The sequence below is a fragment of the Columba livia genome, chromosome 24, assembly GCF_036013475.1.
Source record: "Columba livia isolate bColLiv1 breed racing homer chromosome 24, bColLiv1.pat.W.v2, whole genome shotgun sequence".
Lineage (NCBI taxonomy): Eukaryota > Metazoa > Chordata > Aves > Columbiformes > Columbidae > Columba > Columba livia.
This window is the reverse complement of record NC_088625.1, coordinates 2,916,496-2,938,044: the sequence shown is the minus strand read 5'-3', so window position 1 is coordinate 2,938,044 and position 21,549 is coordinate 2,916,496. Positions and strand designations below refer to the sequence as shown.

General features: G+C 47.8%; 2 protein-coding genes across 12 annotated transcripts in view; one reads left to right on the top strand and one right to left on the bottom strand.

Moving 5' to 3' along the window:
- ARHGAP32 (Rho GTPase activating protein 32) overlaps window positions 1–5,980 on the top strand; it is a 161,280-nt gene extending 155,300 nt beyond the window's left edge. For all 11 annotated transcript variants that reach the window (XM_065040363.1, XM_065040360.1, XM_065040367.1 and 8 more), the window contains one exon: window positions 118–5,980. In XM_065040363.1, coding sequence (XP_064896435.1) covers window positions 118–2,364 — 2,247 coding nt within the window. In that variant the 3' untranslated portion in view covers window positions 2,365–5,980. The remainder of the gene's footprint in view (window positions 1–117) is intronic.
- Window positions 5,981–18,459: 12,479 nt separating this feature from the next.
- The window catches only part of KCNJ5 (potassium inwardly rectifying channel subfamily J member 5), a 60,896-nt gene continuing 57,806 nt past the window's right edge, over window positions 18,460–21,549 (bottom strand). The window contains exon 6 of the mRNA XM_021295951.2: window positions 18,460–18,811. Coding sequence (XP_021151626.2) covers window positions 18,738–18,811 — 74 coding nt within the window. The 3' untranslated portion in view covers window positions 18,460–18,737. The remainder of the gene's footprint in view (window positions 18,812–21,549) is intronic.

Sequence of the window (21,549 nt, the reverse complement as noted above, 5' to 3'; positions counted from 1 at the left end):
ATCTCCACAGCGCAGAATAAACAACTTACATTGAACTAATCTGTACAAGCATTTGTGAGATTTTAACTACAGATTTGGGGTGCCTCCTTGTAACTTCTACCTGTTTCTTCCCTATAGGTATGGGGCACAACTGCACCCGAAAAGCCACCTGAGCCCACGCCTGTTTTTGTCTCCGAAAACAGTTCGACCGCCCGCTGCTCTTCTTCCGTGCCCACGGGCCACCAGAGCCACCTGGAGAAACCTCGGGAGACCACCAGGGCTCCCCCGCTGCACCTGCGCTCCGAGTCCGTCCCCACTCACTCCTCCTACAGCTTCACGCCTCCTGTGCCGCCCGTGAGAACGCTGGAGAGCAAAATCGCCGCCGCCATGCACTCCAGCAACGCGGACGCCATCAACAACTCCAATTATCAGGCCTTCCTGTCCTCCTCCATGCTGGCCTCCTCCGTGGAGGAAGCGCTGCTGCCGCCGCCGCCTCCACCACCTAAGCACGCGTCCCAGCAGCCCGTGTACGTGCCGCATCCCAAACCCGAGAGCATCCCCGAGCCCTCTGGTCCAGACACCTACCTGCACCACAAGCCGACCTCCATCCATCAGTACAGACCCGAGAGCGTTCCTCCTCACCTCTCCTACCACAGCAAACCCGACCCACACCCAGCCTACCCGCCTCGCTCAGAGACACCCGCGGCCGCCCGCTACAACAGCTACATGAACCAAGGCAAGAGCACCCCAGCTCTCCACTCCAAACCTCGCAGCCGGACAGAGTTCGTGTCCTCCGTGAGCCCCACGGGTCTGCGCAATGCTGGCTACGCTGAGGACGCTCCTCCGTACCCCACTATCCGCAGGGTTCAGTCGCTGCACGTCCCCACCCCTGCCGCCACAGCCATCCGCTCCGTCCCCATTTCGCGGACCGAGGTGCCTCCGGACGACGAGCCGGTGTACTGCCCGCGGCCGCTTTATCAATACAAGCCATATCAGCCCCACTCTGACTACCACGTCACTCAGCTGCAGCCTTATTTTGAGAACGGGCGGGTGCATTACCGGTACAGTCCTTATTCCAGCTCTTCCAGCTCCTCTTACTACACCGCAGCCGACGGGAGCTTTTACGACCTGGATCCCTACAGCACAGTGCGGGTCAGACCTTTCCACCCCCTGCCCAGCCGAGACTTTGCGTCCTACGCGTCCCGGCTGCAAAGCAAAGGTCTGTACCGCTATCCCAGCCTGTCTGCCTACCCCCGGGCGGGGCTCATCGGCCACCTGGCAGGCAAAGAGCACAGCTTCATCAGCAGAGATGTGCCTCCTGCCCCGGACATCAAGCACATGTACATGTCGTGGGACCTGGAGGACATGGAGAAGTACCGCATGCAGTCCATCCGGAGGGAGAGCCGCACACGCCAGAAGGCCAAAGGGCCAGTGATGTCCCAGTATGACAATGTGGCCCCTGTGCTGCAGGAGGAGCTGGGGGGACTGGACGTGATTCACTTGCGCAGCAAATCGGATCCTGGGAAAACTGGTCTCCTCACCGTGGCGGAAGGGAAGGAGGGGAGGTACCCGGCCAAAGCGGCTACGCCTGAGGGGGATGAACGTTACTACATGCAGCACCCCGAGCCGGAGCCGGACAGAAGCCACTACCACGGAGGAGCATACGGGAACGGGCAGGCGGAGAAGCCGTCCCTTCCCCAAAAACAGAGCAGCGTCCGCAACAGGAAGGGGCACGAGCCGGGCTGCAACGCCAGCGAGCACCGGACGCACTTGCAGCAAGACGCGAGCCACAGGCAGCCTTCCGAACCCAAAAATGGGCCCCCTTACCCCGAGTACAGACCTAAAGGTGGTCCTGAGCCCCCCGAGCCCATCAGTTACCAGCACTCAGGTGGGAAGTACGTCCCGGCGAACCAGGAGACCCTGAGACTGAACCACAAGGAGGTGAGGTTGGTGGAGGAGAGGCTGGATTTGGAGAGGTCTCGAACCAGACCGACCCCGTCCACGGAGAAACACTCCAGAGACTGCTATAAAGAAGAGGAACACGCTGCCTCGCCCATGGCACCGCCGCCCAAACCCGAACGGAGCCACAGCCTCCGAATGCAGCACCCCGAAAGCACGGAGAGGGACTCTGCCCTCCTGTACCCCTACCAAACCCTGGGGAAACGCCAAAGCGCTATGACTGTGGTGTCCCAGTACGATAATCTGGAGGATTACCATACCATGCCTCAGCACCAAAGAGGGGGCTACGTGGGAGGAGGGGGGTTTGTGCCCCCTGGTTTTACCCACGTGCACAGTAGAACTTACGCCACGGCCCTCGGCCAGGGAGCCTTCCTGCCGAGCGAGCTGTGTTTGCAGAGGCCTGAGACAGAGGTGCACGTCGAGTGAGCTGTGGGGAACGCAGGGATAGAGTCTAAGCAGCCTCTGCTGGACAGTGGACTGTTTTATTTTTTCAGTGACAGAAAAAAAAAGAGAAAAATACCCCAGTCTTGCCCCAATGAGCAAAGCAAAACCCACCCTCAGCCCCCCTCCCAGCCCACCGCTCACCGTTTTTACCTAGTAGAGATTTAGCTTTTTCACGTAGTTTTGAGACAACTGGAACGGCAGGGCAGGCTCTTGGCACACGGGCCGGGTAGAGCCCAAAGAGATGCTGTTGGGGCAGGGAGGGAAGGAAAAAACCTTCCTCGGATTCGACGTTGGCGTTAACCAGCGCTTCCTCACTGCACCTCCGTGGTCCCGTGCATGTGGGACCGTGCATGCTGCTGCTCACCCCGCCTGTCGTACATGTATTGTAAGCCAGCTATGGAAACCAAGTAGGGCAGGTTTGCATTTCTCATCACAAAAGTACACCAAACCACACATGCACAGTTGGGAACAGCACAGCATTTCATGGCAACTCCTCTTTGCTGCTATCACAGTCCAGGCAATTTAATACCATGTTGTGGCTGGCCAGACAGTATCATCTCTTTACAAAAATATTGCTTTTAAAATATTAAAAAAAATCTCTATAGCATTATGCCCAGCTAAACTGGAGCCCAACTTCCCAGCTGGGAACGACTGCGTAAGTGCTGAGTTACCCGCATGAGCAGCTATTTGCCCTGGGCCGGATCCTGCCGCTCTTAGATCGGGGAAAGCTCTGTCCTTAAACCAAAGGTCTGGAGGACACAACTTGCTGTAGCCTTTAAATTCTGCATCGGCAAGGGGATCCCCACGAGGTCGCGGCACACGCAGAGCAGGTACGTGCTGTCTGTGCGTTGTGAAATCGTGCCGCCTCCCGTAGCGCAGGTGTAGCTCACCCCAGTATTCGGTCAGCCGGAGGGACAGAAGGCCAGTGCACTCTCTAGAATACAAATAACGTTGTCCTAGGTAACTTTCCATATTGTTGAAGAAGCCAGGCAGCATCACGCTTGCAGCCTCTCACTTCCCAGGGCTTGCTACACCCCCCTGTTAAAAAGCACATCCGTTTCACTAGGCAGAGCTTGCAAGCAATACTTGAGATATAGGAGGTTTTTTAAATGTTCACTGATAAATTCCAAAGCCATTCCTGTCTTGTGCAGTTGAAGAACTTCTCTACCTGTTTGGAACCTCTCATGTTTTATTAAAGCCCTGGGGGTCGTGCAGTTGGCACACAGCTGTGTAAGTCAAAAGGAGCTCCCATTTTTATTTTATTTTTTTTAACAAAAGTTTCACAGCTATTTTGGGGGCTTTTAAAGCATAAGGAAAACCTGCTTCTAGTAGCTAACCAGCCTTTAGCTGTTCGCTGCTTTTAATCTTGTAGCCTCCTCTGAAACTGTTTCGGTAACACTACCTTACAGTAGCGTTACACTATTTATTGTGCAATGCTGTTGTTTTAAGCATTTTCTTTAGAAGAACTGTTCCTATATGTTACAGAAATAAATCCGGCAGTGAGAAAAGAGAAGAGGGAAAAAAGCAGCGCAGTGATCCAGGTTACCGCGGTCTCCTTGAGAGTAATTACCAGGTAGAGGGCTTGGGTTTTTTGTGAGATAATACGTTTTGCATGCAGCTGAAGCAGGGACAAGGTGTTTGGTTCAGGCTACTTGGGATTCAGGTAACAAGAGCTGGAGGTCAAAGCTCTCTCCACAAAAGCCTTAACTCCCTAGTCCTGCCCCTGCAGCAACACTCCTAAACCTCCGCTTTAGCCTTATGTCAGCCAGGATTATCCTGCTCTGAGGGGGCTCCCGCTAATTGTGAACACATCTCTGGATTTTCCTGCTCAAAGCCACTGTCTCCTTCTAGAGACCAAGTGCCATCCCTGGCCAACTCGTATTCCTTGAATGTTAGTGCTGCTCCTGCCTGAGCCTGGGCTCCTCAGCTCGCTGCATCGGGTGATGCTGGAAGCTCTCAGAGAACCCAAACTTAATTTCTGTGCACCAGCGGTGAGCCACAAATACACAGATTTTAAAAATACACAAATTAAAAAGGTTAAGGCACCCACTTTTCCCAGATGATAACACCAATGAGCACCTTTCTTGGTGTTGCTGCTGCCTGCAGCTTAAGCACCTCCATGCGATTCTGCAGTCACCCCCGCATCCACCCCACACCAAGCCATACAGCGAGCTATGCAGTTCTGCCCTTGCACTGTGGTTAAGCTCATGGTCCTTAGAAAGTGTTTTACATCCTCGTTAATTCAAGATAAAGTTATATTTTTCAAAAAAATCACAGCTGAGATTAAACAGGGCGTTAGGTGTCAGAGCGAGGAGGGGAGGTTGCACCAGTTGTCTCAATGCAGGTCAGTTCTTGGCGTCCTAGCAGAGAAATGGGAGAAAGCAAGGGGACAGCAAGGCAAACAATCCTCTGGATTAAAGTCCGGTTCTGCTCAGATTAAATAATTTATTGCCTAACCTTATCTCCAGCCAGATGACAAGCATCTATGCTCTTAAATAATTCCCTTCTACTTGCCACAAGCTACCTGCCTCTTAAACGGCCACTTCCTAAGTTTGCAGCCGTGTTTCTCCCCCGTGCATGCAGGAGTTAGTGTCCAACAGCATCCTCCAGCTCCGGATTTCCAGCTCCGCTTGGAGCAGAACGTGCGACCCATAGGAGACCCTCCTTAAATGTTAGGTGAGTAGCGAGGACCCGGCCCCTATGAAGTCTTAAGTGAAGCATTAATTTCTTAAGAGTCTTATCAGGTGAAATATATATGCATATATGACAAACCACCCACAACTTTGTGCCTATGTCTTTCCAGAGAGCCTCATGTTATGCTCATCGTTTGAAGGGGGGGTCAGTAGGAATGCACAGCAGTAGTTAAGTAGCTACACAAAACCAACTTTAAAACGTCCTGTTCCTCTTTAACCCCAGAAAGGGACAGAACCTCACGTGCACTCTGCCATCCATCACATCGATTGACGTGTTACGTGTTAGGAAACCTGGATGAGAAATTCCTTTGATTGTTTTTGTTCAAGGCGGCTTTAGGCACGCAGGTGTTTTCCCAGAGCCTCGTGCTCCAGATCCCTGGCATTGAAAGGCATGGTCTGGTTAAAACCAACATCCAACCCAAAACCTGCGTGTGCAGAGTCTTGCCTGGTCCAGTTGGGGGGAGGGAAGAGGGGGAGAAAAGGGTTGTTTTGCAGTTCATTTTCCTGCTGTAAAAGACTTGATTTTTTTGTTTCTTTTCCCTGAGCTGCATGAGAGAAACATCCCAGAAAGCCTTGGGTTACCTTTGGAGTTCCCCTTCACTTTAATTTATATAGTGTCTTTTTTTGTGAACTGGTGTAAAATGTATATGCCGACAAGCTCATGTATTTTTATGTAAATATTTTTTGTGGTTTCCCCACTTGCCATTCTCTGTAAATATTTAGAATTCTCATATTCTTCTCACCTTGTATGATGCAGATGTGGTTTTGTTCCTGTTTTTTATTTGTACTGTAATGCAACAATCCAGACTGAGGTGTCTTGTGGTATTAAACAAAAGCAACAGTCCCACTGAGCTCACACTCAGATGTACAACTTGACAGCATTAATCAAGCCAGGTTAAAAACTATTCCTGTGTGTTTGTGTGTATTTTTGCCACTGCTTCATTAATTATATTTAAAAAAAAAAGGGAAAAAGGCCATGCTTTGGAGGGGTGCTGGCAGGCATCTCTGAAGGCAATGGAGGAGGTGACTTTGTGTAGCAGAATTGCTCCCCGTAAGCCCATGCCATTGCTTATCTGTCCAGTTACAGCTGCGGCTGCTTCCTAACAAAAAATAAACCAGCCTGGGCTTTTTTAGTCTCCCTTTCTTCTCACCCAGCATGTCAGCCCAAGGAGAAAGAGCTTGGTATTTGCACAGAAGGCACAGGGCAGATTTAAGTCAGGACTAACAGATGGCACAGGCCACCTTGGCCCTTGGAGCCGGCCAGGAGGGATTCTAGGCAGCACAGTCTATTGTTCCTAGTTAATTAACAGCCAAAAGATGATTAAAGGAAGCTAGTTTCATATTTTCTTAACATTGTAAGAAGGGCATTCAGCAGTCTTTTAAACCAATAAATGTTTTGCTTTTTAGAAGTGCTGCCAGTAATAAAACCAACTTAACAGTCCTGTCCTGGCCCTTCGCCACGCTGAGCCCGTGGGGCACGACCTGCCGTGGGCATCGATCCGTCAGGCCTGTTTTGAGATGGATCTTTTGAAATCTCCACCTAACCCACTCCTAAATCCTCGCTTTACCATCCAGGTTTGCTTCTTAACGCACATTCAGCCTCTCCAGGTCACTGCTCGAGAAAGGTCGCCCCAGCAAGTCCAGCAACACCCCTGTTCTCTGTTCCCATCATCTGCTTGCCACCAGGAATTCCTGCCCATCCAGAGCAACACAGACGGGATGAGGAGACCTCGTAAAGGCTACCAAGCACGGAATTCCTGTGAGCACTACATAGGTGCATTAAAGCAGCGGGCATCAAGCTTTCCATGTGCTGAGCACCGTCAGAGACACCGTTGCTGCATCCAGACAGGCTTTTGCTCACTGCCCACCCCTGCTCGGATGTGCCCGATGAGGAGTCAGCTGTGAATGCCACTGAAGTTGTCCCTGAGGCCCCCAAAGACAGAGCACAAAGCGAGGGTGAGTTAGCAAACAATGATCTCGACTCTTCCCAACGCCGGGAGACAAAGTTGCACCTTAACTGAAGCTCAGCAGATTTTCTGCACAGTGCACAAACCATCGAGGACAGACTTAAACTTCACAGTGTCTGAGGCCTGTTAAAAGCCTGGGCATTATAAAATACGGTTTTCTGAAAGTGCTGCCACCAGGCAGCGCTGTGAAACCACATCCGCTGCTAAAAAACTCTTCAGGCCACTTAAAAGGACGATGTTTCCATTCTAGTAGTTTCTGTTCAGGTTTCCAACTCCTGGTATCTGAGGAGTGGATTTTTTTTTAACTTCTTGGTTTAAAAGTCCCTGTGCTGGGTCTGTGTGTCACCTGGCCGCTGGGCATCTTTTAGGTCACTGTGCTAAGCTGGGGTGATGCTGCTGAAGGGGGCTGAGTGGTGACAATGTAACTGTCTCTAATCACTAACAGGTTTTAGGGGGTGTCAGGGGGTTGTATCCACCTCCCCCCTGCCCTGCCTTTTCCTGAGCTGCCTTTGCACCTGCTAATTACTAGTTCTTCGTTAGCTGGGGCTTAATTTCCTGCCTCTCCCTGTGGAGGGATCTTTCTGGGGGATGCAGTTCTAGCCTGGGAAAAATCTCAGCTCATTGTGACCCCCCCTAACCCACCCCCTCCCCCCCCACCCCCCCAAGCAGCAGCCTCTGGGGTTCAGTCCCCTGGGGGAGTTATACCCTAATAGTTGTATATGAATGTTCCCAGCCTGTCTTTAGGCACCCAAAGGTGAAAAACTGTCTTGAGGAGAGTAAAACCTGGGTGATGAGTGAATTAAAATCACAGCTCACCTCGCTGTTCCCCCTGAAAGCGTGTCTGTAGGGCTGGGGGGTTGTAGCTGGGGGGGGTGGGTTGATCTCCCCAAGTAAGAAGCAACGGGAAACAGCCTCAAGTTGCGCCAGGGGAGGTTGAGTTTGGGTCTTGGGAACAATTTCTTCCCCAAAGGGTTGTTGGGCATCAGAACAGGCTGCCCAGGGCAGTGGTGGGGTCACGATCCCTGGAGGGATTTTACAGATGAGATGAGGTTTTTAGGGGCATATTTTAGTGCCAGATTTAGTTATGGTTGGACTCAGTGCTCTGGAGGGTCTGTTCCAACCCGAACGGATCTCTGATGGCTCAGGGGTGCAGACGACCGGCCCCTCCCGGCTCACAGCCCGCAGAGGAGCCACAGAAGGAACCGGCCATGGCCTCCACCGGGACAGACCCGGTGAGTGCTCGTGTTGGGTTTGTGCTGCGGACCCTGCGGAGGGGACGGCGGAGCCTTGTCTGCCTGCCGCCTGCTCGGGGAGGTGAATTTGGCTCCGGCACCTCAGGGTTGCCGGTCGCTGTGTGTGGCTTGTGGAGCGCTGGCTGTAATTGTGGTTTCTGGAGAAGGGCAATGCCGGTGTCCTCCCACGGTGGCTCTTTCTTTGGTGGATAATTTTGACGTGATGAGCTTAGAGAAGTTGGTTTGTGGTGGTGCCAGTGCTGCTGCGAGCTGGCAGGTGTTGTTGAATATCTCCTGGTGCTATTATGGCCTCGAGTTGCACCAGGGGAGGTGTAGATATTGGATATTAGGAATAATTTCTTTGTGGAAAAGGCTGTCGGGCATTGGAACAGGCTGCCCAGGGCGGTGGTGGGGTCACCACCCCTGGAGGGATTGAAAAGATGTATAGATGAGGTTCTTAGGGACATGGGTTAGTACCAGAGTTACGTTATGGTTGAACTTCATCATGTTAAGGGTCTCTTATAACCAAAATGACTCTATGATTAAGTGCTCTCCTGGATAAAATAGATTAATTGGATGCGTTTTTGTGAAAGTGCTGCCACCAGGCAGCACTGTGAAACCGCATTTGCTGCTAGAAAACAGGCCGCTTGAATGGACAAGAATGGTCGATGTTCCCGTTCTTCTTGTTTCTGTTCAGGTTTCCAATGCCTCGTATCTAAGCAGTGGAATATTTATTTCTTTTTAACTTCTCATTTAAACACCGGTATGTTGGGTACCAAGCACGTGCTATTGCTGCGGTTCTGCAGCCGGGCAGCCGTCACTGTTTTGTCCGATGTTGCGACATCCCAGCCCATCCCTGGGTTCATTAGTTCTGCAGGTTACAGAGCACGAAGTGAAGATGTGACCTGCGGAAATGCCGGTTCAATGAGGAACGGGCTCTCCTGCTTGATGCAACACACGGGGAAATTAAAGTTGTCCCCACACATTCCCTGTTATGCCACCCAGTGCCCCCCAGCAAACTCCGCTGGTCTGATTGAGACGAGGAGAAGAGAAAGGCAAATCTCCCCACAAGGACGGCATCTTGTTACCGCTTCAATGAATTTATTAATTGTGGCCAGATAGAGTCAGTGGGGCTGCCACCTTTCTGAACAAAGAAAAGTCACCCTTCTAAATATCAAAGGCGTTGGGAGAAGTGAGATCCTTGCACAGAAGGGCAGTTCGTCCTGGTGGCAATTGTGCATTTAGAAAGACGCGAGGCTTGTGGAAAGCCTGACAGGTTGCACAAAGAATAGTTTACTCTAGCAAGCACTGGAACTTTATGCGTTATTAAAACCATTTGCAGCCGGAGAGCTGTAAACCTTGAACGGGAACAAGAGACCTGCACGTTCCAGCGAGGGGTGCAGGTGATCTGTGCCACCCCAACCCAGGAGGTGGTTCCAATGCTTCTCGTGGCTTCTGTCCCTGTTTGGAGCAGCCCCCCGTCCTCTGCACCTCACAGAAAATCCCAGTGAGGAGTACTCAGGATACACCTCGGAGAAACCATTCCTGACCCACGAGTGTCAAACGTAACTCAAAACTAACACACAGAAACGCAGTAGGGAAGCAGAAAACACCCAAGAATTGAGTGAGATGAGAAGGGTGATACGGCAAGGCCACAACAGACGTGCCAGTGAAAAACAAGTCTCCCCTCCTCCAAATTAACACTTGTCCTCTAGGGCAGACAATCTCATCAGGACTAATAGTCCAGGAGAAGCTCATTCTGCTGCACTTGGAGTTATAAATTCAAACACAAGAATTAGAAAAAAGAGAAGTGCCAGACAGGGCCAGGTTTTGAGACAGGCGGGCAGGCAGCCAGCAGCAATCCATCCAGAGAGATGGGGAGACATCTGCCTTGGCCTCTCCTTCTGTCACTGCTTGCCTTTCACAACTTGCATTTGCTTTATTAGCATCTTTTTCTTCAGACATCCTCTGGCTGCTTTTTTTTGAGGGGCATCTTAATCAACGCGCTTAAGGGATTTTTTTGTGTGTTTGTTTCACACCTTTGGTTTCTTTTCTCTGGATCCGACTCAAACTCTGCCAGCTTGGCTCCCTTTATCCAGCCCCAAAAGGACGGGAGCTGGGGCACCGTGTCTCATCTTCTGCCGCAAAAGACAGGGGTGGCTGCACAAGAAAAACATGTGAATGCATCCCACTGCAAACCTGAGTCCCACACTGTGCTGGCTGTAAGTGTTTCACCAGTATGAAGTGGAAGCTTGTTAATAATAATGCATGATGCAACAAATTCCCAATGAACGCTTGCTGAGCAGCATGGTCGAGTACCAAAGATACATTAGCATGGTCCGGAGCAGTCACCGATTTCTGCAATAGAGCAAGAGAAGCTGGTCTAAACTTTCTCATATTCCCCCCATGCAAAAGGCTCTTTTGGAAAAGAACACAACAAAGGACCGCCTTTTAAAATGCCTTAAAATGAGGGATAGATAGGGCATCAGCAAAACTGGGAAAAACCCCTCTGGCTCTCAAGAAGGGGCAATTTATTGATCGCGAAGCATATAGGTACAACAGCAATTGATGCCATAAGAGCCCATGAGGATTTAAGTTAACCATTCTTTTTCCAGAGCAGGATTTGAATAAATAATACAGGGACAGATGTGACACTGCAGAAGAAAAATTACGGAATAGAGGCCAAACAAGTAAACACGATCCATTCTGCACAGTAAGACAGACAGGTTGGGAGCTTTAGAAAAGGATGATGTCGCCGCACAGTTAAAGACCATCATAATCCATACACACAAAGGTGCAAATCTCTTTTCTGGCAATTCTTAGCATTTAAGTACATCACTTTGTAACCTTAGGACCGTGGTTTTTTGTGGGTTTGTATCATAGAGGTGGCTTTTGCACATGCATTAGAATTCTTCCTTAGCATGTGGCTCTGCTTTACCTCCAATACAGCAGCTCAAGTGTCCTTGTTCTTTCATCTGGGCTGCTGGGGATGGATAATGGAGCGGGGTAAGGACGGAGAGGAGCGGACATGCCCGTTTGGAGTTCCACACCAGACAGCGAGAAGCTTCACACCTGAACTGGTTCAATCAGAAGGAAGCTCTGTTGATTTGCATCTATACACAATAACACCGGCAGCAAAGAGACTCTGCCAAAGACTCATCTAAAGACCCCATCATGAAGGGAAAGAAAGGAAACTAGGAATGAGGAATACACTCTTTTTCCCTTATGGATAGTGCAGTTTTCTGGGTGTAAGGTGTAAAACCGAGGGCCAAGCTCAGTGAATTTTTCAAGTGGGACATGACAGCAGGACCCCACAGCCACTACCCGAGACATCGGTGCCACGAGCGCCTGATTTATACCCCTGGCTTCAAACGATTCTCATGATGCTCATCAGCATCTCACGTGCTGATGTGAAATGGGTCAAACCCCCAGAGCTTCCAAAGCTCCCCAGCACTCAGCAAAGCCCGGTCCAGCCGGCTGAATGTTAAGCTTAGCTCAGATGGCACGAACAACTACGGCACTGTCTTCGGAGGTAATTAGGCAGCTAATCGCTTTGGAGAAGCTGAGCCTCTAATCACTAGCTGGAAATATGAAGCAGACTTATTTCTTGTTTGTTTTAGCAGGCAGAAGAGTCGGATGGAGAGCTGTACTGACCTTTCCCAGCTTGGAGCTTTGCTTTTGGACGCTCCCAGGACACTCGGGCATCCCGAACACAGGCTTTGATACTCTGCAGTTGGACCAGCACTTGAGGAACAGAAATGCCAAAGCAATTAAGTCTGAAGAGCTTCTTTTTCTCTCTATGCGTTCAAATTAACATTTCCCAACCTAGGCACATCCACCAAAAATTATCAATATACTGTTTTTTTTCCTAAAGACCAGGGGAAGAAGAAAAGAAAAAGCTGAAAGCGAGACATCAGAGAGATGAGACAGAAGAGCCTCACCTGAAACTACCAAGTTTTTAACTCCAAATTGAAACGTTGCCCTTTTTGTAATACGCAAACATGTTTCATCATCATTTAAACCCACTTTCGGTTTACCTGCTTGCAGCCCCGTTTTGCCAGAGGTATCAAAAACCTCCAAATGCTCCGGACTGAGGACAAAGTCAGTGCCCTGTGCATTACCCACGCAGTGAATTATCACTCTGCTACTGAAACTTCAAGGAAAAGTGGCAAGAAAAGGACATTTCTTCCAAGGCTTCTCTACGCAGCGATAAGTCTTTCAGCTGCCATCCAAGCTAATTCTACTCTGCCTTTAACCAGGAGCGGATGAGCTGTGGTTTTGCTTCTAGGACAAGGCAGATTGATGGAAACACATTTCCACCCCCTTTTCCTGCGAGGGGGCTGCTGAGAACACCAGAGAAGCTCAGCTTGGACTATCTGATGCCGACAGCACCATCAGCCCTCCAAAAAATAATATTGTCTAATTTCTCTCGCAGCTGAGACACTATCATACCATGTATTCATCAATCTGAACACACACAGAGTGCCTTTTTTCTGTTCTACCTCTACCACTGGCTCAGGAATGTGACATTTCCATAATACACTCGGTTCCACTGAAATGGAGATAATATGCAGGCCATGGCCTTTCAGCAGGTAGGAGTCAGGACTGACTTTCATACATCTCACTATTATATGCCCTTTAGCCTTTCCAAAAACAGCCGCAGAGCTGCTGCCAGCCCGAGGGGAAAGGGCAGGAGCTGTGGAACACACGAGCCCCTTCGCTTCCATTATCAAACCTGCGCCGCGCTGCCAAGTTGGAGGAGTATTTTTAGGCCTGGAGATTTATCAGAGACTTATTAATGCAAAAGTGACACTAATACAATTGCAGTGTTCTGGTTTCCCTATATTTGTACAAATTGGGTTGATTTCCTTCCCTTCTCCAGCTTTTCTAGACGAGGAAACTGGTGCTTATCCAACCGCTGTGAGGTCTTGGGCAAAGATACCAAGACAGGAAGGCATGTATGGGGGGCTCTGCTGGGATTTGGGGGGATACAGGTTTTGAGGGGACACAGGATTAAAGGGGATACAGGATTAAAGGGGATCCAGGGCCATCTCCAAGATGACAATTTCCATTCCTGCCACGACTAACAAGCTCTACACAAACCCCAAAGTCAGACCGGGTGCAAGCCTAGTGTAAACTGATTATCTGTAATTCACAGACCAAATTTTCATGTTCTCTGGAATATCCTGCCTTGCAGAGACTCGCTGACATGTGGGTGATCAAGGCAATTAATCTGTATAAGCTTTGCATAGGTAAACTGGATTAAAGCCCTGTGTGGACACATTAATCCAGAATTAGAAGCAGGCTTCTTTTAAGTTAGCTTTGAAGTACACACACTTCATTCTGAACAAGAGCAGCCATTCTACAGTTTAAGTAATTCACTTTACATTTATGCTGTTAGTTAACTTAGACTAATTTCCACCCAAGTAGCCCTGTTTAAATAAGCCTGAAGCAAGACTACAGACCAGCATCCTCGAGCTGTACTGGGTGATTTGGAACTGATACAGATCAAACAGCAACAAGCAGCAGGATTGTGCACCGTCAGGGATCTCCCTGTGTCCTCGGCAGTGACAAAACCCACGACAGGGCCAGGCTGGTGAAACAATCGCTCTGGGTTTGCTGCTCCAGGTTCGTGACTCTGCAACATTTGGGCTTTCGGCCCATTTTTCTACAAGAGCTGTTTTTGGCTTGGCTGTGCAGATTATTGAACAGAAGGACAGGGGAGCAGGGGAAGGGAGGGAAGGAAGCATTTAGTTTCTCCGGAGAAAGCTGCTGACAACCAGCAAAATAAAATCCCCTGGAGAGAAAGTGCTTGACAAGAGACCGAACCATAGGAATCATGTTAACGGCATCGCAGGAGTTACCGGCTGACGTCTGAAAAATATGAGAGCTGAATAGATGGTGCTGGTAAAACCCTGAATGGAAGAGCAAGGGTGTGCAAGAGGAGGAGAAGGCAGGGTTTGCACCCGGGGAGCATGGGGCTGATTTGCTCCAAAACAAGCAGATGATGTGATATTTCTTTCCTTTGCACAGCTCTGCACCCCTATTGTCTCACACAGAAGCTGATTTCACCAGGTCTGTTTTCAACACAAGGCTATTGCAGCAACAGTTGCAAATATTGAACACGTTATGAAGCAATTCACTGAGCTGGAAAGAGGCGTTATGGAGGGGATTTTATCCAGATAAGCAGCAACTTGGCTGCAGAGACAGACACTGATCAGAATGTATGATTTGTTTCTTCCCTCTGAGCTAATTTATATTTAGTGAAAGAACAAATACAAACACACACAAATATCCGAGACAGATGCTATCCTATCTCTAAAAGGAAAAACACACCTTCTAGAAACATCTGCAGGTAACAAGCTTTAAGATTCAGCATGTTCCCCCATACACTGGCAAAAAAACCCATACCAGCTAAGTTTTACTAGAAAGCCAGATCCAAAAGGTACCTGGAGGGCGTCATTTTGGAGGATAGAAGCCCTAAAGGCAATTAAATATTGTGGAAACGGGTGGGCAGAGGGAAGGAAGGCCAAGCAGCGTCCCTCATACATGGATACAAGAAACTGGGATTCGCTGCTCCCAGAATGGCTTGTTCAGAATTTAGTGTCGTTCCTCATGTGCAAATCCGTCCTGCAGATGCGACCGCTTTATAACAGCAATGAAGTTTGGACGTAGCCTAGAAACTTAATGAACTAGTTCAACTTTTGAACTGATTTGGTTAAAGCAGCAGTTTTTTCCCAGCATAAACAAGGCATGGGTTAAGTATGGCTATTCCATCAAGAGCAAGCACCGGGGGAAAAAATAAGAGCCTATTAGTATCTAAGAGAATAACGAATTTTACCTCTTTCCGTTCACAAATGGGTTGGAGCAACTTACAGTTTTCTTGAATCTATTTATGATGGGAAATTTGCACGATTATTCCTGCAAATAATTAGCTATTGATCTCTAAGTTTGCTTAGGGAAATGTGCTCATAAGCAAGTCAATCTATTATTGAAGCGACATTGGTTGTTTGGGGACTTGTGTCACTGGACCCACATCTTTGGTCTAGTACTAAACACAACTTCGGGTTTCTCCACAGGAGGAGGGAGGTGTTTGAAGTCTCATTTTTCACAGATTTGAACTCTTTTTTTCCTTCTTCCAATAAATGTTTTTTCCCCAGCATTTGCTTAAAAGGCTTTGAACATTTCTTGGCAAAAAAATACAGCTATTTTATTAATATTCTAGGAACATTTTCCCAGCATTTAGATGTTCTAACTAACAATAACAGCATTAAGTGAGACCTTGAATTCCTCTTAAACCTGCAGAGCGAGGGGACAACTTCAGATGCACACAGCTGGGGACAGACCATTAATTTCTGCTCAGCTTCCCACTTCTTATCACAACAGACAAAGCTCTGATCACCAGTAACACCCTCTTATCCCCATTTTCAAGCAGCATTTGTTGCCCTCTGGTTTGACTTCAGGTCCTATTTAGCCACTCCCGGAAAAGCAAAGCAGACTTCTAGTCTGCAGTAATTAAGACAAGGCAAGAAACTAAGCAAATTAGCTATCCAACTTCAACAACTCCGCTTCATGCTTTGCTGGGCTTTGTCAGAACAAAGTGCCAGCACCTGATTTTAGGGCTTTTTATGGTGTTTATGGGGGTGAAGCAGCCCTGGTTGGATTGCCCAGCACATCTGTGCGCAGATGTGGAGAGGGATGGGGCTCACGCACTGGCCAAGCAGGTGAACGGCTGCAAATCAGTAGCTAAGGAAACCAGTTGGAACCGATATATTAATAATTGCTAATGCCAGAATAGTCTGGAAACGTCACATCTGCAGCCCAACACAAAGCCCAGCAGGCAGATCTCTGTCCATGTTGCAATACAAAAGGGAGAATCGCAAGCAACCTCTTGGGTCTCCAAGCAACTCGTGCTGGGTTTGCACAGGGGAAACGGGAAGAAAACCGCACCTATTGTCAGCATTTGTTGTTCTGAAGGAGCAAAACAATTTTACAACTTGCTAAGCTTTGCATCACCCAGTGTTTAACCACACACGGGCTGATGCTGCAGCATCAAACCCCCATCTGCTGAAATGCAGGAAAAAGGTTGGCAGGAGACAAGCCCCTTGCTCAGCAACCTGTACCTGAATCCTGCTTTTACAGACCTAAAGCCCCCGGCTACAGCTCTCTCCTTCCTTTCTGGACTCTTTGTGATTTTAAGTGCTACTTGAGCTCCTTCACATGCCATTTCCCTGCTCATCCCCCATCTATACTACAGCAATTCTTCAAACCGTATGCAGCAAAACCCTCTACAAGTACAACCTCATCCTGATGCAAACATAAGAGGTGCTGATGTGAAATGTACTGTTTTAAATCACCAAGTCCAAACCCAGTAGCGTTTGTTAATGCAAATACCTTGAACTATCCTTAAGCCTTCAAATTCCCTCCTTCCTGCGATGCCGATCTTGGCATCAACAACAGCTTTAGCGCTTTTCCTCTTAGCGCTCCCTGCAAATCGGTGTTGCCACATGGTGATGGGTTCAACAGAAATCTGCATTTCCTGGGTAAAGGAAGTACATTTCTCTTTGGTGATGCTTTTGGGGTTTGGTTGTTGGTTTGGGGGGTTTGTTTGGTTTTGCTTTGTCTTTTTTTCCCCTTTTATTGTGAAAAATAAAAGCACAGAACCTGAACTTCAGAGAACTGAAATACAGAACTACTGCATTCATAGCAACATACGAACTTCTATATGATTAGTAACATCTTGTAAGGTGCCTTTATACAAGTACCACTAGTTCCATTAGAGTGGGGGGAAAGCATTTGGCACTTCCCATACGCAAAGACGATGAAGAAATAAATCAAACGCTCAGATTTTAAACATCCTTCATAAGGAACTCTTAGAAAATCTGTATGCAAAGCAGCACCGTGCTGCAAATACGAAGTCACAGACCGCACCGAATGAGTAAGGAACATCTCAGACTTAAGTAGCATCCTGGCTGCTATTTAGTGAGGTGACACTTTATAATCTTTAATATACTTCTAAAACATGCCCTGCTGAAGTCCCTGCTAAATTAAACGAGCTCATTGCCTTGCGATGAAGTAGATAGCTGGAACTGCTACAAAATTACGCTGCTTCTCTGCCCCAGATACGCTTGTCACCGGTTAATTCTTCCACCCCCTTTTTTTCTTACCATATTAATGCCCTCCATCATAATAAGGATTCCTACCCACGGCAAAAAACTCAATTTACACTATTTACTTTAACGACCTCATTTGTCATCCTAGCATGTGTGTCTGCCTCCGGGACCGCAGCCCCGTCACTGCCAGAAGGGCTCATTTACAGTTTGCTCTTTCATTATTATTTTTAAAGATTAAATTGCCTCCATTTCAAGGCAAACAGTCTGGGAACTCCCACAGCCCGGAGGATAGCGAGGTACATTCGAACATTTGATCCGTTTGTTTTAGGATCACGCACACCTCGGTCCCGAATGACTTGACCCATCCACATGCCCCACTGTCTCATCCGTTTCTTTCCATCACCTTTCACTTTGATATTCCTTTTAATCTTTGCGAAAGATGATCCGGTTATGACATTTGAATATTGCCGTAACATAGCAAGGTGTGGGAGGAATTTTAACTCTTTTCTTGTTTGTTTTTTTGGGGGGAAGGAGAAGAATGTGATCATTCCCTTCCCCAGTGCACCAGTTCTTTTGTCTGTTCTAAACCACATTTTCTTCATCTTGTAGCTTGACTACTCCAAAGAAGAATATCTGTTCCTATTAGCTGATATTTCTCTAACGGTGTGTCTCCAATCCTGACGTGCTCAGTAAAATTCAATGTTAATTAAGTCATTTAAATAGGTTAGGGAAGAACACGATACTTCATGTTTAATTACACCACGTGTTTTGTGGAAACAGCAGGACACAAACCGCTAGAACTAGAGCTCGAGAACTCCAAGAACTCAGTTATGTCCAAGTTACTGAGCGCCTACCTCATTCTTTGCAGCTTGTGCAGCTACATCATTTCTTTCTTGGTTTCCTTCCATTGCAAACATTTGTCTTAAGTCCCAATAAACATCAGCAAAACCCTTGACATCTGCCTTTAGTGATTTCCAATACGCTGATACGTTTTTTCAGAAGCCTTTCCCATGAATAAATTGATGCCAAACTAACGGTACTTGTTATTTATACAGAGATGTCCTTGCTTGGGGTGTCAGCTAAACAGATTTCAGCAGGAGTGTAAGGAATAACGTCTTTTCCACATACACTTGAGTCTGATATAAAGTAGGTATTTTCTACAGAAAAACATGTTTCAGATGTCTCATCAATATTGAAAAATTAAACCAAAATTTTCAAGTTGCTTCTAGATAACGTACAACAATGGCAATAAAACAACTTTGCAGGTTATGTATGGTGTATGAAAGCTCATAAATATTACTCACTGTCAGATGATCGAGTTTCTGGTACCTAAGGAGAAGACGGAAGGTATTAGAGCACAGTTTTCCCCAATTCCCTCAGGTCTTGCCCTGGGTGATGTCGTGCAGACGAGAGCAGCAGCAAAGCTGGGGAAAAACAAACAAGAATGGACAACATTAGACCAGCAAAACCATTCCTATGTGTTCTACAAGAATTTGCTAATCCAGAAGCAATGCAGCACCATCAAAGCTCTTAGGAACACCGGGTAGTGCCAGAAAGATGCAAACGTTTTAGAGGCTGTGTGCCAGAACCCCCTCCCCAAATAGCTTGTACGCTCAAGATGATGATTTCTTTCTCCCTGGTTTCCCTTTGCACCCCTTGTCACTTCATCTCTCATGTCATTGGCAGACTGGTCGCTGGAGCACAGAGCAGCTGATGCCTCAAACCTGAGATTGAAAAGGACTATTTACCGTTTCTGGGGTAGCTGGTTTCCAAATAAACCTAGGGGGGAATTTTAATAAGAATAGTAAGTTGGAAAACCCACAAAAATTGCTTGTGAAGCAGGGGAGAATTCCCATTGTTCCTGTTTTCCAGGTGGGGAAACTGAGGCACAGACCCAGTTTACAGCCCATCACACACAACCTGAATCTTCCAGCGATCTAAAAACCTGAGACGAAAATTCTGCCTAAGCAGGTATATTCCCGTAAAAAGGGTCATGTTTAACAACCCAGACTGACTGGCACTCTCTGCCCAAAGAGTTTCTGACCCATTTGAAAGGGGTCAACGCTCTTTCCGATCGACATGAACCTCTCACGCTCGGCATATTCTGACACCCGCTCCAGCTGTATAGAGGAATATTTGTAGTCGTGGCAGGTAAACAAGCCGTGGACAGGGAACACAACTAATTTAATAGCATGAATTATTCACACATACATTGAGGAAAGCCATCTCGCTACACAGCAGTTCCAGCAGCAGGGATTATTAATTTATAACTCAACTACAGCTACATTAAACAGAACGAGGCTTCCATAAAAACTTAACTGCGGAGACACGGAAAATATTGCCTGACCCATGCAGCAAGTACAACAGGGCTCCCCAATACAGCCTCAGCCGTTAGTCAGAAATCGATTAAATCTCTTCAACAATGAAACAACATCCACGGGCTCACAATTTGCATCCAGACGGGCCTACTTGGCTGCAAAAGCAATGCATCGTATTTTGTTAGGTTCTGAAATAGCAATATTTCTCCTTTTCAGAACAGCAATGGCAAAATACCTTCCCCCCTCAATGATAAAACCTTTGTAAAGATAACAGTGCTGAGCATCCCCGCTCCTGCAGTCTCCCTGCATCAATCTCATCGGAAACAAAGGGAAAAAGAGACTCCCCAAAGGGAACATGGGAGAAATGTTTCAAGGTGGGATGCTGGGAATAACAGGATCTGGTGAGAAGCTGCAGAATGGGTGGAGGAAAGGAGGGAACTGGGAATACCTGAGCAGAAAGACAAAGAGAAGGAAATGGGGCAGGAGCCTACGGAGAGCCAGAGCGGAGATTTGGGCTATGGGGAATTTAGGCCAGACAAGCAATGGGAAATATGAAGACAGACATGTCCAGTTCCCTCCGGAAAAAGAAACGTAGATGACAAATCTGTAGGGAGAAACCTGGTCGGCAATGAGGAGTCTGAAGACCAGAAATAGATGAGGAGCCAGAGGCGAGACTGAGCATGGGACAAGAGGAGCTTCATGCTTCATAGCACCATGTCGCAGCCTGAACCACAGCCTTTTAATGGGCATTTGCATGGCAGAACCCCACATTTTGGTTTTGCCAAACATGGTTTTAAAGACATTGTTCCTAGGTTTAGCTCCCAGCCAGATGCTTCATATCCTTGTGTGTATTGTATCATCTGCAAAGGAATAGAAGCCGCTGCTCTCTGCACGTTCCCAGCACATTATTTATCCTGATAAACATGCTAATGGCTGGACCGCCTGCATCCTCACGTGGGTTTTTTGCCCAATAGATGGCTGACACAACAAATTAATCTTCATACAGTAGAGACACAGTTCCTGTTAATGACTAGAAACCCTCCATAATGCACCGTGAGCAACAGGAAATCATTTCATAAAGCACAGCCTTGAAGGACTGAAAGGGCAGGTTGGATTGTCTGTTCTCGGTGGGTTGAGTGTTGCTGTTTTCAGGGGAGGCGTTTGGTACTCTCTGGATGTACAGAAATGATTTTATATTGGGGCCAGAAGAAAAGGCACCTAAAGGCACTTCAGCTTGATGGAATAGTAAGGAGAAAGTGTGATCAACCCAGTAAAGCATTTCTTCTGTCTTGTACAGATGTATTTCTGGCACTTTCAAGAATCCCATGTTTGACCTACTTAGAAATCACTTTGTGGTATTGCATAAACCACCAAGCAGTGACATATCTTGGGTCAGTCCTAAATCCCAAGCCTCCCTACACCTGGACTGAAGAGGCAGCCTCCCTGTAAAAAGAGAGACATCAAGAACCTCTTTGCTCCTTGTCTTGAGTTAGGATTATCATGATTTACCTGCATAAAAGGGACTAACAAGGAGCATTCGGTGTCACTGTGGTGGTTTCCATGGTGGTGCTTTCTGCTGCTCTATCAGCCCCTGCCGAGGTGACGTGGAACAGTCAGATGGCAGTAAATAAGGAAAACCACAACGGCAAAACAACAACAAAGAAACTGCCTATTAACTGCAAATACTGGAAAAGCAGAAAGGTTAATGATCCCAGCAGGGTGGAAATTCCCCTGTGCCAGGGATTTCGGGCAGCGTGAAAGGCGGATTCATACTGAACTTGGGAGGAAACAGAGAAGGGTGCTTCTAAGAGAGGGACAACGGGACAGGTGCCTCCAGGACATGG